Raw genomic sequence first — 14,559 nt, 5'->3', positions numbered from 1 at the left:
TTAGAAATGTAAATTTCACAAGATAGAAAACGAGTCACACGCATCACATATTTACCAATAATACGAAGCAAAGCAAAGCAAAGCAAAGCATAGCATAGCAAAGCATAACCAATATCATGGCTCATGTCTTGTTATAGCATCTATCAACCCAAGAATATCTCTCTCATTTCGTCCACGTTATAACGTGTAAGCTCGTCATCCAAGTCGTATGCTCATTACCACCGCCAGGGCCCTTCAATTCATCCAAGCTCCCGAATATCCCCGCTTTCACTGCGATGTGCCATCCATAAGCCTCTGGAAAGCATCCATAACCTCCTTGTCCACATTTACCGCCCAATTCGCATGAAAAACCTCCTGGCCACCGATGCGAGCAACCAAATCCTGTAGTCTAGCCTTTACAAATTGCAGCGCGTTGACGCAGTGTATCGGATCTTTATGCTGGCTCTCCCGCTCTACAAGCAACCTGGGGGCATCATACTCAAATTCCTCAACTTCGGCCTCCCAAATCAGACAATCCGTGCCGTCTACTACGCCGTCTTGCAGATCCATGATAACGTTAATCCATAAATCTAAATAGTCCTGCAGCTTACCCAGCACCAGTTCCTGCATTGGCGAATTCAGCTCGAGCAGGCGGGTTAGAGCCAGGAGGTAGAGCTTCTGGCGATCGATATTATCCATCCTCGATTGGTAGGAGAACCATTCGGCGGAGAGCCAGCTCCATACGTCCTCGATATTTCCAAACGTGCTCAACATCTGCACAAACATATTCGGTTCAGCAAGTATGATTCTAGCTAGAATCGCAAAGTAGTCACCTTGCGTGATCGTATTGAGCTTGCTTTGTTTTCTGTTGGGTCCTGTGGTTTGACGAGCCTCCCACGCGTCATGGAGATTTACTAGAATCTTGTTCATGAAGCCTGTTTCCAGCATGTCTCCAACGAGAACCGAGATCCCCTGCGCGCCTCCAAGTTCGGCCGCTGACCGAATTAGGTATTCAATGCAAGTTGTGCCTATGCGGACATGTTCTCGGCTCTTGGAATCCAGAGTGCCGCTTAGCGCTGTCAGCATCGGTCGTCTCAGTGTGTCCTCCAGCATCGCCGAGGGTGCGATGATCACGTAGGATTCAATAGCTGACAAAGCTTGTGACACTGTTTCTGACTGATACTCAAGGAGCGGGAGTAGCATCTCAGCCAAATTGATAATCTCTTGCGAAAGCGGAGGCTTGCATTGCATGAGAATGGAGTTTAAGAGCTCCAATGACTCGTCAATGAGGTTGTAATGTAAGTCTGAGCCTTGCCTTGCAGCTTCAGCTAGTAAGGGAAGCATGTAATTCTGATAACGTTGGAACTCGGGGCCCATGCTCATAACCAAGGCTGAAAAAATAGCAATCACAGCTTGCTTAACCATGTACTCTTCTGTCCCTGTGCTTTGCCACACAGCAGGCAGAGCAGTCATGAGCTGGTCTCCAAACTGGCTTACTTGCTCTTCCATTCGCGTCACCAGAATTCGGATGGATTCAAGGATAGCTAGCTTTGTTTCGTCGCTTTCCACGTTCTGTACAAGGTCTACGAGGTTGCTGAGAACATCCGAAGTGTAGGGCAGAAAAGCCTCGACGTTGAAGTCAATCTCGTCGGCCACCCATCTGAGCTGCCTTGCTGCTGTAATCCTCACCACAATGTCATTCGTATCGTCGGCTGGAGATAGAAAATGTTGGAAAATCTGATATACGATCGGCCGGCTAGATTCCCCTAATTTGACTGGTGCCCATAGACTGATCAAGATGGCAATACGTCGCCGTAGAACCTTGTACAGACCACCTTGTTGCTGAGCATCATTCACAATGGCAGACGCTAGCACTGCGTCAAAGTCAAGCTGGTTAACCACGTGCGCTGCTGAAAGGCCCATGGCCGTATAAACGGCCTCCTTTGTAGGAATATCAGTTTGAGGAGACTGTACATTGTGGAAATATGATAGCAGCGGTGGCACCAAGAGATCCTTGAAATTGGTGAGTAGATCCAAGAACAGCTTCTCGGCACATGGGCGAACTTCCCATTCATACGCACTACCTTCGTGCTGCTCCTGTTGCTCCCAATCTTCGGGATCTTCTTCCCAAGCCTCAAGATCCGATCTGCGGAAGACAAACAAGTGGGTGATGATAGTGTTGACCATTTGTATTACTAAATCATCTTTGAATAGCTCCGTCCTCACAATATTCTTTGCCTCTTCTAGTTCAGCTTTTGTCTCTTGCGTCCGGTACTTGAATGTTTGTACTTGCGAAAACGCGATTCTAACACAAGCACGAAGAAGAAGCAACCCTTTCAAAGCAAGCTTTTCCATGAGAGGGCCTTCTGTCTTGCTCTTGGCTCCTGAATCTCCAGAACCCTGACGGATACCACCAGACGAAGCAAAGACTTCAGCAAATTTCGAAATGAGGTCCCAGTACGCATTGACAAGGGATAGCGAATTGGGCAGAAAAGCGAAGCTAGCAGGAAAATGCTCGGCTTGGTCGATGTGGAACTTGGAGAATTGGAGGAGATGCTTCCCCACCAAGTCTTGGTATGGTTCTGGCACGCCAGAGTCGACAAAGCCAAGGAATTGGCCAAACTGGTTTTGAGACAGTGTCCAGAACTGGCTTACTGAGCTGTCGGCGTGAGGCCGCGCGTAGCCAACACTGATGAGGCGACGGAGGGTCTTTAATGCCGAGAGACTGTTCATCATGGCCAGATTGGCTTCATCGCTATTTCCCTGTCCAGTGCTCAAGTAGTTGATCCATATTGATGATTTATCTGAGTATATCTCCGACAAAACGTAAACAATCTCGGGCGTAACTGATTGCAGCGCTGTTTGCGACTTTCTGAGCCGTGCAGTCCCCATCTCTTTGATGACTTGCAGCAGAACCAGCAACGTGCCGTAAAGATGATATTGATTGGCGTTCCTAGTGGACCGTAGGAGATTGATGATACTGGGCAACGCATCTGGCCAGTCCTCAGGATAGTCGATCCGGATTATTTTAGCAATGACCAAGGCGTTGTGTAAAGCAAGATGTTTCTCCTCTTCCTCGACCGATCCCTGAAACAACCGTGATCGAATCAAGCTCTTCTCTTCGGCAGGTATTCCATTCTTTAAATGCGCATGCAATCTCCAACACTTATCTATGCCGTTTTTAATCTGTATTATCGCCAGAAATCGAATTTCGAGAGGCAAGGACTTGTCTAGAAACACCGACTTTCAAGAAAGGAGCAGATACATGTTAGCCGCTACGAGACCGATACAGCGAGGATGGAGCAACGACAGAGCATACCTGTAACGAAGAATAATAGCCAGGCTGTGATTCCCAGGTAGTGAGCTGCTGGCCGGCAGCCTGTCGTTGGACGTGATCTGAAGCAGTGGTTGCTGCGTGCAGCGTGCGGCACAGCTCCTCTAGAGACAGCGGAGCCGCGTCGCCTGGTACTTCGATTGCGAAACTCATGGCTGCTGCCGAAGCCGTCGAGGCGGCTGCTCAAGCTCTGGTGCGATGGCTGCGAAGCCGGTAGATTAAATAGAAACGCGAAATTAGTATGAAAGTAGCGAAGCGAAAGTCGAGGTTCCAAAAGCTGTAGGTGCTAATAGAATAGCCCAGCGCTGGGAGATGGTGGGGCTGAGTTCGTTGGCTGCTCAGTGTGAGAAGCAGATGGAGGGGTAGCAAGAGAAGCACAGGCAAATAGCAGGCGGGAAGAGGCAGCAAGGCTGGAATAGCAGTAAATCTATAGTAGAGCAGCAAACAGAGATTACATCGGTATGGAGTCTTTTTGAAATACACGTATATGCATTAGTACTTGATATGATACTTTTCTAGAGCCATAGGTAGCATACCTTATCCGCCCCTTAGCCCGAAATCGTGCCATTCACCACTGGTCCAAAGAGACATTTGCAGCGAGGACCCTTGGCCCCGTTAGCGCCATTATATCAGCCTATGCCCCACCACGAAGAAGATGCAGGTTCAAGCTTCAACTTCTCCATCGTTGGACCTCGAGGCAAGCCATTGCCCGCTGGCATTGGCACGTCCACAGGTCATGATCCGCTCACGCACTTCCAGGCTCGCAGCCTCTGCCCTCATGAGGAGGCAATGGACGTGCCCAGCATGCTTGTCCAGGCGCCAATACTCCAAGCAGCCCGAAAAGCGCGAACCGCCCGATCATCGGAAGCTGGGCAACCAGCAGGAGCTCTTCATGACGTCGATATATAGCCCCGGCTCGCCTATTTTCCTACCCAACGGTGCTCGTATATTCAACCGACTCGTCGACTTCTTGCGGAAACAGTACGTGCGATATGGATTCCATGAAGTCATCACGCCGACGATATACAAAAAGTCGCTGTGGGCAAAGTCAGGGCATCTGGAGAATTACGCAGAAGATATGTACGCTGTGACGGGCAACAAGAGGGCTTCTGACGTACAAGGGGCTGCAGGGTGCTGTGGGACGGATCACGCCAAAGATGCAGTGGAGGAAGACGACGATTATGGCTTGAAGCCCATGAACTGCCCTGGGCACTGCTTGATCTTCGCATCCAAGCTGCATAGCTACAGAGATTTGCCGGTCAGATACGCCGACTTCAGCCCGCTCCATCGAAACGAGATATCAGGGGCCCTGTCAGGGTTGACCCGGGTGCGTCGATTTCACCAGGATGACGGCCATATCTTCTGCAGGCCAAGTCAGGTGGAGGGAGAGATCAAGAAGACGTTGGATTTTGTCAAGACAGTTTACAGCGTTTTACGCCTTGGTGTCAGCTACCGCTTAGCATTGTCTACACGACCAAAGGATCATTACATTGGCACAGAAGAAGAGTGGGCGCGCGCCGAGGACAGCTTAAAACGAGCGCTGGACACTTCAGGCATGCAGTGGACAGTAAACGAAGGCGATGGTGCATTCTATGGCCCCAAGATCGATATCGTGCTCAAGGACTCGGAAGGCAAAGAGCACCAGACTGCGACAATTCAGCTGGACTTTCAACTACCTAAGCGATTCGAGTTGGAGTACCAGGCACCGGCTCCGGAGTATGAAGCTCGCGGCGAGACGACTGAAGATCCAGAGCTTCTCGCCCAGTATGGCCCTGTTCGACCTGTGATGATTCATCGTGCGGTGCTGGGATCTGTTGAACGGCTGCTGGCGCTCTTGATCGAGAACTATGACGGGAAATGGCCCTTTTGGCTGAACCCGAAACAAGCCATCATCTTGACGGTTAATACGTCTGATCCAGTCGTAGAGTGGGCTGATGAAGTACGCGACATCCTCCTCGGCAACAAGAAGCAGAAAGGGGATGACGTGCCCGCTATCGAGAGCCTCTCAGGGCAGACGGGCCTGGCCGTAGATATGGATATCACTCCGAGATCACTCGGGACCAAGATTCGGGAGGCACACGCGAGTGGCTACGGCCTTGTCTTGGTGGTGGGCGAGCAAGATGTCAATAACAAACAGGTCAGCTTGGGCAAAGAAAGGCTGAATCCGGCTGAAATGCGCGATAGAATGCTGCATATGGTAGATACATTCGAATAAAACACTCTCCCATCTATTCCCACCCAAAAGCGCCAATGGTAGTAACCTGTACCCCCTTTTCTGACCTCCAATCCCACTGAAGCCGACGTGTATATAGTATATAATGGTATAATAGATTCGCTTAGAAAGCAATCAGGGCTGGGACTCGGACTCGATGACATACACTACTTCTTGTCCTGTCCAGTGCCGCTGTTCCAACTGCGCGTTTTCCCGCTTTTAGATAAAAGATTAATCCAGTTCGCTTCATGATGCTCTGTATCTCTTTTCTCACTGGCGCTTCACTCAAAGGCTCGGTCACTTAGGCTCGGTCACTTAGGCTCTCATGAAAGATCATCGGCTGTTATGGCCTTGCCTTGAAAGATGTGTGACCCTTTTCCACCAAGTTAATCTCCATCACCGGCCAGTGTCTCATTCACTCACTTTTTGAACTTGGGGTCGACATCTCCACCTGCTTGCTCGACGCGATCAATCAAGGCCTGCCTCTGCACGAGCTGCTCGCGCATGTAGTCCACCGTCCTCTTCAGCACTAGTCCCTCGGAGCGACCCTGGCCCTGCAGACCAGGCACGAGTTCCGTCAGCCGATCAAAGCCCTCTCGAATGGCTTGGCGGCGCTTCTGTTCTGAGCGCCATGTTAGCTTTGAGCAAGGACGAGCCTTGGGACCACAGGCCCAGGCATCGCGCGTTACTTGCCTGATGCGATGTGATTCTGCTTCTTCTCCTCTTCTGTGAGGCGCGGCTTGTCGTCGGCACTGGCCGCAGGCGCAGACGAGTTTTTATTTGCGGCATCGGCAGACGAGCCTGAGGTTTGGCTTGGCGACGTTGACATTTTCGTCGAGATGCTATGCTGAGCTGCTAGGTAGGTGGATGGAGAGAGCTTATGCGTGATGCGATGAGCACATGCAAATTAGGACACCAGCGCGCATTACTAGATAAAGATCGAGATTTGAAGAATTGACAGCAATCATTTAGGCAGAGCAAAAAGAATGGAACGAGTAGGGAATAAAGGCAGCGATAGAGAGGCAGTCCGTGGCCCAGCAGATGCGCTATTCTTCGTTTTTATTTGGCGTGGCACGACACCAAAGCGTCGAATGTCATTGCTGGAGATTTTGGGGGATCACATGCATGCGTTGCACGCGCCGTGCTAGCTAAGAGAAAATTCGAATGGACCTGAAAAAGCACTAAAACAGCACCAGCAGCCACCGGCCGCCAGGCCTGTTACAGCGCTAGGAGGAGCAAGGATCTTGCCCCAGATTCTCGGGGCCGAAGTGCCGGTCCCTGCGTCTAGCTAGGGAGCAGCTGGGCTAGTAAACGAGATTTGAGTCTGGTGAAGTAGCATTGCCTTCTTCTAGTCTTAGAATTGATATATATAGAGGCGTTGAGTTCTGTAAGTCTTGCTTTTTTTTTTTTTTTTTTTTTCTTTTCACGTGTTTCAATTGCTGCTCCTCGCAGTTTGATGTACGATGAGCTGTGCAGCATGCCGAGCTCCTGCTTGCTCCCTGTTATTTATGCGACCCTAAGATTTCCGATTCCGCCCCATGATGCCAATCACATGCCAAAATAGCACTTGCTCCGACCAATGCTCCATATAGACAGAGAACTCTTCGTAACTCCTTTTGTAGCACCCATCGTAATTGAGACAACTCACCTCGGTTGAGCTGCAGGAAGCTTTGAAAGGGACTGGCATTTCCCTTTTACTTGTGAAAATCACAAGCTTGCTTGGCTTCATGTCATCTTGATCATCTTCACACAAGGCACAAATTTGGCCCGTAGAGCCTATGCGAGGGGCGTTGAAGCCATGACGCTGGCACTTTTTCAGTCTCCATCTCAAGTCACACATCTATTTCTCATTCTGAAGCTGATCCTTCATCGTCAAACTCGTCTCGATCTTGCTGGAAGACAACCTTCTCTGCCAGGGTCAAAGTTCGCTTCACAGGCAGCCCGATTACATTATCAACGCTTCCCTCAATCTTCTCCACCAACAGCATGCCTGCAATGCCTTGGATTCCGTATCCACCAGCCTTGTCGACGCCTTCTCGGGTTTTGACGTAAGCCTCAATCACATCATCGGGCAGTCCGTTCCCTTCTTCCCAAAAGTAAACCTTGGTCTCCTCTGTATGGGATTGGATGTCATAGCCCGGAGCCCTGGCATCTTCTCGCGGAGCCAGCACCGTAACTGAAGTCAAAACTCTGTGCATGCGCGTGTCACGTAGGATCTTGAGCATCCTGATGTGGTCTGCCTCGCTCCGAGGCTTCTCCAGGATGCGGCCATCACGAGTGACAATAATGGTATCAGCGGCAATAACAAGAGCAGGATCAGGGATGGATGCAAGATTGGTCTCTAAGCTTGTGGTGTAAACGTCAAGACACTTGTTGTGAGCGGTAGTGGCGACATATTCCCAAGGTCCATACGCCTTTTTGTCCAGATCCTCAGGTTTGGTTGATGGAGTAATCTCCAGATTAGTGAAGCCGATCTAAAATGGCAGAGGTTGTGTTACTTTTAGCGCTAAAAAAAGACTGCCGTCATTCGTTATAGCGTCATACCTGCTGCAGAAGCTGTTTCCTCCGTGGAGAGGCGGATGCCAGAATTACTCTCTTTGAGTTAAGATGCCTGATAATGGGAATATCAAGGGGCTGCAGCGGCCTGCGCATAGATCCGGCTCGAGGACGCCCAGCGGCTGGGCCGGCAGAGTCCGGGCCGGCGTCACCTGGAGCTTTCGCGGTCGACATTGTGTGTGAGGGGAGCTGTTAATTGAGGGGATTATACAGCAGTGCACACAGATTGCAATGAGAAATGCGAGGCCCAGGGACAGGAGCAAGGCGGTATAGGTTTTAAGGAGCTCAAATCGTCATTGATGGTGGGGTCTGCCATCGACCCCACCGTCCGGTACAGTAGTCTGTAGAATGACTGATTGTTTGAGCGCCTCAGTCGCCACAAGCGGCAGCTTCCGCATGCAGCGTGTCTTTAGGCAGCTATTTTTGGGGGTTGCGAGTTGGAACACTGATTGCGTTATATAACCTCTCACCAGGTTCTTTTTTTCTTCTTCTCTCTCCTGTGAAATAGAAGCCCGAGTATTGATGTGTATATCAAATACCTAGTCCTTACTAGAGCTGTTACACTGTAAACTGCTGGGCGTTGTATCTTATAGTGGCGCACAACTCATTATCGATTCGCTTTTTCATGAATAAAAACATATACAAACTTCAATGAGAGAATACGACAATGAAAATTCACCATTTCATCACTCACTCGGCAAGCCAATCTGCCACAATCATTCCCGACCATCGTCCTCGTCAGCTGGAGTGAGCGGCTGCCTCGTGGCCGGATCGGGAATAGTCTCGGCCGCGGTACCTGGCCACTTGTACCTTGGCGAGGTACCCGTCCAATGTACCCGTTCGTCGCTGTTCAACTCGCGCCCTGGAGCGAAAAAGCCAAAACTTCGGCCTCCAATAAACAGCATCCAACGACACTAAAGCACTCATTGCTTCTCTAGGCCTGCCATCGCCGTGTCCACAAGCTGAATCAGCCATCCCTAGAGCGTCAAGTGCATCGATCCGCGCTGCCAGTTTCCGCTGCTGCGAGCAACTACGCCTGGGTGCAAAAATTACCACTCCAAAAGCCATCGCCGCTCCAGAGCACTGTAGCGCGCGCGACCTCCCGCCACCACCAGAAAAATAGCATCCATCAACACGCGTCACTCCACGCTGGCGATAGCTGTCGCCGGGCCGTGGTTTGCGACACGGGACTCACGAAGCCATTGCGTCTTCACGACTGCGGAGCAGGTCCCTCGCCGCCGCCGACGGTAATGCGCCTGCTGTAACGCTGACTATCCAGACAAAAATGGAGGCCAAGCGGAAGGCAAATGGAGCCACCGATGCAGAGGACCGCAATGCGAAGCGGCGCAGAGTGGCTGTGAGTATGATCCAATATAGACCTCGAGATGGCAAGCTTCAGTTGCAAGAGCTGTCGCTTCAGTGCTGCATTCAGCGTCCCCCTACCTTGCCTTTCTTGACATCCTGTTCTCTATATTTATTGTCAGAGGGACTGCCTGCATCCGCATCCTGCAATCCCGCAGTTCGCGCGCACAGATGAAGATCGTACATTTGCATATCGCATGCCGTGCCGTTTCCGCGCTAACAGCCCTGTCTCTACAGCAAGATTACGATCTGTCCAAGGGAGAATCCCGCGAATCGACCACTGCACATGGACTGGTATTCCTCGACCAGATTCGTCGGACGGCCGACAAAAGGTACACTCACTGCAGCCGCCGCAATTGTTCTTTTAAACTAACTGTATCGCAAAAGTGGTCGTCTCGTCGCCACATGCTTTGAGGAGCTCGTCTCGCGCGAAAGCAACCCCGACTACTACAAAAGGACGCGACTGCCGATCTCTCTCCAGACCATCGAAGAAAAGCTCAACAATGGCGATTTCAAGACCCTTGCAGAGCTGGAAAGCTATTTCAAGCGCATGATTGCCAATGCCAAAGAGTATTATACCCGCGGATCACAAATCTTTGACGATGCGGAGCGAGTCCGCAAAGCGCTGAGCAACTACATGACCAAAACAAACCCTGCATACAGCAACCGATCCTACCAAGCCGTCCCTACCCCGTTGCCGCCAGAAAATCCAGATGATGAAGATGAAGAGGAAGGAGATGCAGAAAGTGAAGAAGAGGGGGACGAGGATGCTGACGGCGAGGATGCCGAAGACGCTGAGGATGGTGAAGGCGAAGATGAAGATGCAGACGGTGAGGACGAACCTGAAGAAGACGAGGAGCCAAAGTCAAGACGAAAAGCCATCATCCTCAAGCGGAGAGGACCCAGCCGTACTAGGAGGGGCTCGAACAACGACAACTCGAGAGCTCGGTCACCACCAAGTCGTCCCGATCACGAGTACGAAAATGTGCCATACAAAGGGCTCACTTTCCAACAAGCTCAGGAGAAGATTGTGGAAGAACTTTTGCGACACCAAGAACCAGAGTATGTGGAATCAACCTACCCTCTAGATGTCAATACCCTTTTCTTCTTATTCTTCTTCTAGACTAACTCGGTACATTTTTAGATATGACGATGCCTATTTCGAGCCTTTCATTAACCTCCCTCCTCGAGCCTTAAGGGACTACTACAAAGTCATTACTGATCCTCTGTCTCTCAAGAAACTACAGAAAATCGTCAAAGGCGTGCATGGACGGCACGACGCCACTGGCGTGAGCGACTTCAAGACGTGGAGCGCCTTTGAAGAGAAGTCAAAACTCCTCTGGACCAATGCCTATTTCTACAATGAAGAAGGTAGCGATATATATGTGCTAGCCCAAGAACTTGAGGTAAGCATGCATAACAGCATCATTCTAACGCGTTCGCAAATCTGACCACCGAATCAGAAAATGTTCTACAGCCACCTTAAGAAGGCTCAGGCAGCTGTCTCAGAGCCATTTCAGCAGAAGATCAAACTTAAAGTTGGACAAGGAGGATCTGAAACACCCGGTTCATCCAAGAAGATCACTATCCACGTTGGCGGACGGGACAGCTCCGTAGCCTCGCCAGCCCCTCAAGCAACCCAAGCGCCAGAGGCCAATGGTGCTCCTAATGCCAATGGCTCTGCTCAGCTTTCAGCCAATCTCGAAGCTCCTCGAAGTATCTCGGCATCAGCGCCCTCTCCGACTCCCTCATCACAGGTAGGGCTGAAGGTAGAGGATGGTTCGAGGGCATCTCCAGCCGTTGCCAACTTGCCAGCTGGAATAGCAGGACAAATGGGCCCGCGACCTCCTATTCCTGCGATCCCATCTCAGCCATTCCAAACCAATCCGCTCGTAAATGGCTATGCGGATCAGAGAAGATTCCGGCCTACTGGTAAAGGTATGGTGCACATCTTTGTTAATGTCGAGGCTGCCATTTGATAAAAGGTACTAACTTTGATTTCAAGGCATCGATAGCGCACTGATTGAAAAACTACGAATTCAAACCCATCCCAGTGTCCCGAATGAGCGCCCTACGCTGCTCACAATTCTGCCAAATGCAAAGGAGATGCAACAATCCGCGACCATCAACTTGCCGCCTACGCAGACTCGCATCTGGATTGTCGTAACACTGCCGTCTTTCCTACAAGATCGTCAATATAGCCTCTGGACGCTAGTGGACAAGCAGCCTTGGAAGCAGTTGATGCAGCCTATTCCTAATCAGACACACCACGAAAGGGCGTTTGATGTTATGCTGCATCCTGGGCTCAACGTCATCGAAACCCATCTTATCGCCGCAATTCCCCGTCACGAGAGAGAGCCAGGGGGGCCTGAGGCGGAACTAGAAGTGTTCACTGTGCTTATTAACGTGTCGCGGCCTTACTAGACGCTGAATGCATCTTAATCAGCGGGTGTCATTCGATTGGATCCGGAGTAGAGTGGGCAACTGCATCCATGTCTACTCCGAGTCTCTTAGCGGGGCACTGTTCGGGCCAACTCTGCACACCCCTTACTTATACGAATCAAAAGTATCGAAAATGGTAGGAGGTGAAGTGGGCGCGGTAGTCGGCCTTTACCGAGTTGCTATTACGGAAACCTATGGTTGGAGTTACTGGTACCAGGTAGCGAGCGACTCAACAAAAGTCTGGGCTTTTTGGGTGGAACCTCTGGCTAGGTTATGTTTTTTTTTTCTTGATTTTTCCATTTTTAATTATTTCGGCCGAGTACGAGCAAAGGGCCAGGGCTGATCCCTGTTTTCCGGCTGCCCTATATAATGCCGTCGGGTGCGGATGTGGGATACTGCAGGTATCGGTGTCATCCTCGTGGGCAGGTTTATGTACACCATCACCAGTGGCCGTGCAGTCAGTCTCAGTTTGGGTAGTGCGGTATTACTATTGCTGGGCAAGTAATCAATGAGATTATTTGCAGTGTCTCTAAACGTGGAATATGCTGCAACGGACGGTAGACTTTTACGAGTATTTAGTACAGAGGGGATGAGAAAGAAGGGAGAAAAAAAAAAACTAACTGTTTTATTGATCTTTACGCTCTAGTAGGCTTACATGTTAGGAAAGTAATAGAGAACGTTGTGCTGATTTAATCCTCGACCGATTGCCTCTCAGATTCTTGAGCCTTATGCTTGAGTCAGGTTTCCTTGCCTTTTTGGTGTGAAATATGTATGCGGTATATCGTTAGCGAGTTATTAATTTATCTTTTGTCTACACATGTATCTGGACATCTAGCGAGATGGCTAGCTAGAAGATGTACTTTCTTAACGTAGGCATATTTACGGTAGCTAGGGTACGAGTTGAGCGAGATAGACCGGGAGATATGCTGGCTGCCCTGGCATATGCTCTCACGGAGCAGTTCACAGTTCAGTACAGGAAACTAAGCTCAGCAACATGCTCACTATGCGGCAGCCTAAGTATGAGTGGGAACACTGATCCCTGCCGAATGCCACTGAGCATGGGACTACTTGTATAAGTAGACGGGCATACGTTTCGGGTATACCAGACAAAACAGGCGCTGTTAAACGCGAGACGAACGTAATTGGCGAAGAAAAATAAGATCAATAAAATAGATAATAAAAGTAAATTACAATTAATCGATAAATTCGGTACATGGTATTTATCCATTAAGTGATTAGTATTCTAATTAATATAGGCTCATCGCTAGGCCAGCCCTAGACCGCTGAGCTAAGAAATGATTGCGGTTGCAGATTACACGGCATGATATTTTACATTTGTCACTGAGTCATGGGTTGTTTAATAAATTAGTGTCTATATACTAGCTTGTTTGCTGCATAGTTGACAGGTGGAAATAGAATATTCAGATACAAATTCAAGGTTTCGGAATATAGGTAGTTTGTTAATACTAATACTACTGCAACTTTTTCGCCTCTCGAGTTATCAAGTCGTCTAATCATCAACGTGTAAAACCAGAAGAATAAGTAAATGATTTAAATAGTCGATTGGTCGATTGATTGGTAATAATCTTGAAGGCCGTGTTCCTGATCAGTCCGAAGAGATTGAAAAGCGGCACATACGTGTTGGCCGCCAGTATGCCGCTCTGAGTGTGTTAATTCAGGGCGTTAGTTGAAACGATAAATGGTTTATACAAAGTACCCATTAACCTGAACCCAACATTGTTAAGCAGTGTCGCATTCTGAGTAAAAGAGTACAAAAAAAGCTTTTTATTAAACTGCTCCTCAAAAGCCCTGTTCAAAGTGTAGTCTTTCCTCAAAAGAGTAATGCGTATGTATGATTTGTTCCCAGCCCGAATCGGCTCAACTAGTAGGTATCTCTGTAACACGAGGCCTGCGGGCCTATTGCTTACGCCTAAAACAAGTTTAATCGCATTATAATCTAGCGGGAGTAGTATTTCATTCCATTAGCGCCGCGGATTCTTTCGGCGTTGATGGTGCTGTGGGTAATACGCATTTCATGAGCTCTGTGTGGCAGTCACAAGATTAATCCATACGGCACCTTCAAGGCATCGTCACTGGGAATAAGTGTAACACAATGAGAAGGTTAGTCGCCAGCGGCATCATTGATAGAAGACTGCGGATGAATGATTATTGAATACTCTTATTGGTTAGGTGGTTTTAGCCAAATCGTCATTCTATACAATCGAATTGTATCTACTAGCTATTTTTAAGAATGCTGACTAGGCTTATGGCCGATACAAAGCTCCGAAAACTGATACGTCAACATACTACACTCAAGCACACTCGGCCTCGCCGATGCAACCTTTATACGAAAGCGGCTTATACGAAAGCTGCATTCGGCGAACCTGTTCATCGTTATTTCCGTGAATTTTACTGTTCATTGTCTGAGCGATGTGGGTGCGGATCCCCTTGAACGTGTATTCTCTGCGATTATTGTAAACCTTGGAAAGTACTGGATCAAGATACGTATTGTTGGTCTTTGAAACTTGAGACATGATCACAATGCATGGACGTCACTCCACAGAGGAAACGAGATGCCTAAAGAATTTCTCGAATCCAAAGTTAAATCTAGCTATGAAGACAAGTAAAGCATATTGACACATTTAGGTAATTGATCAATGAAAGCAAGAGTTGG

At 49.2% G+C, this 14,559-nt stretch overlaps 5 protein-coding genes across 5 annotated transcripts; 2 read left to right on the top strand and 3 right to left on the bottom strand.

Annotated features, from left to right (window-relative positions):
- Positions 1-87: 87 nt before the first annotated feature.
- TrAFT101_005602 (uncharacterized protein) lies at positions 88-3,660 on the bottom strand. Its single transcript, XM_024900913.2, has 2 exons — positions 3,299-3,660; positions 88-3,222 (listed from the first exon to the last, which is right to left on the bottom strand). Exons 1-2 carry the CDS (start codon positions 3,464-3,466, stop codon positions 268-270), a joined length of 3,123 nt encoding a protein of 1,040 aa, XP_024757193.2. The 5' UTR covers positions 3,467-3,660; the 3' UTR covers positions 88-267.
- A 252-nt stretch (positions 3,661-3,912) lies between these two features.
- Positions 3,913-5,634, top strand: TrAFT101_005601 (uncharacterized protein). Its single transcript, XM_024900867.2, has one exon. The coding sequence runs from the start codon at positions 3,969-3,971 to the stop codon at positions 5,526-5,528; it is 1,560 nt and encodes a 519-aa protein (XP_024757194.2). The 5' UTR covers positions 3,913-3,968; the 3' UTR covers positions 5,529-5,634.
- Positions 5,635-5,858: 224 nt separating this feature from the next.
- Positions 5,859-6,354, bottom strand: TrAFT101_005600 (uncharacterized protein; the record flags this gene model as incomplete). Its single annotated transcript, XM_066127534.1, has 3 exons — positions 5,859-5,898; positions 5,949-6,147; positions 6,219-6,354. 3 exons carry the CDS (start codon positions 6,352-6,354, stop codon positions 5,859-5,861), a joined length of 375 nt encoding a protein of 124 aa, XP_065983645.1.
- A 1,018-nt stretch (positions 6,355-7,372) lies between these two features.
- On the bottom strand, positions 7,373-8,255 carry TrAFT101_005599 (uncharacterized protein; the record flags this gene model as incomplete). Its single annotated transcript, XM_024900956.2, has 2 exons — positions 7,373-7,999; positions 8,070-8,255. The coding sequence occupies 2 exons, from the start codon at positions 8,253-8,255 to the stop codon at positions 7,373-7,375; spliced, it is 813 nt and encodes a 270-aa protein (XP_024757196.2).
- Positions 8,256-8,607: 352 nt separating this feature from the next.
- Positions 8,608-12,576, top strand: TrAFT101_005598 (uncharacterized protein). Its single transcript, XM_066127533.1, has 6 exons — positions 8,608-9,438; positions 9,681-9,775; positions 9,831-10,505; positions 10,588-10,849; positions 10,907-11,381; positions 11,449-12,576. The coding sequence occupies exons 1-6, from the start codon at positions 9,367-9,369 to the stop codon at positions 11,865-11,867; spliced, it is 1,998 nt and encodes a 665-aa protein (XP_065983644.1). The 5' UTR covers positions 8,608-9,366; the 3' UTR covers positions 11,868-12,576.
- The last annotated feature ends 1,983 nt before the right edge of the window (positions 12,577-14,559 follow it).

This window comes from Trichoderma asperellum, chromosome 3 (assembly GCF_020647865.1).
Source record: "Trichoderma asperellum chromosome 3, complete sequence".
NCBI lineage: Eukaryota > Fungi > Ascomycota > Sordariomycetes > Hypocreales > Hypocreaceae > Trichoderma > Trichoderma asperellum.
The sequence above is the reverse complement of the archived record's forward strand: the minus strand, read 5'-3'. Positions and strand labels throughout refer to the sequence as shown.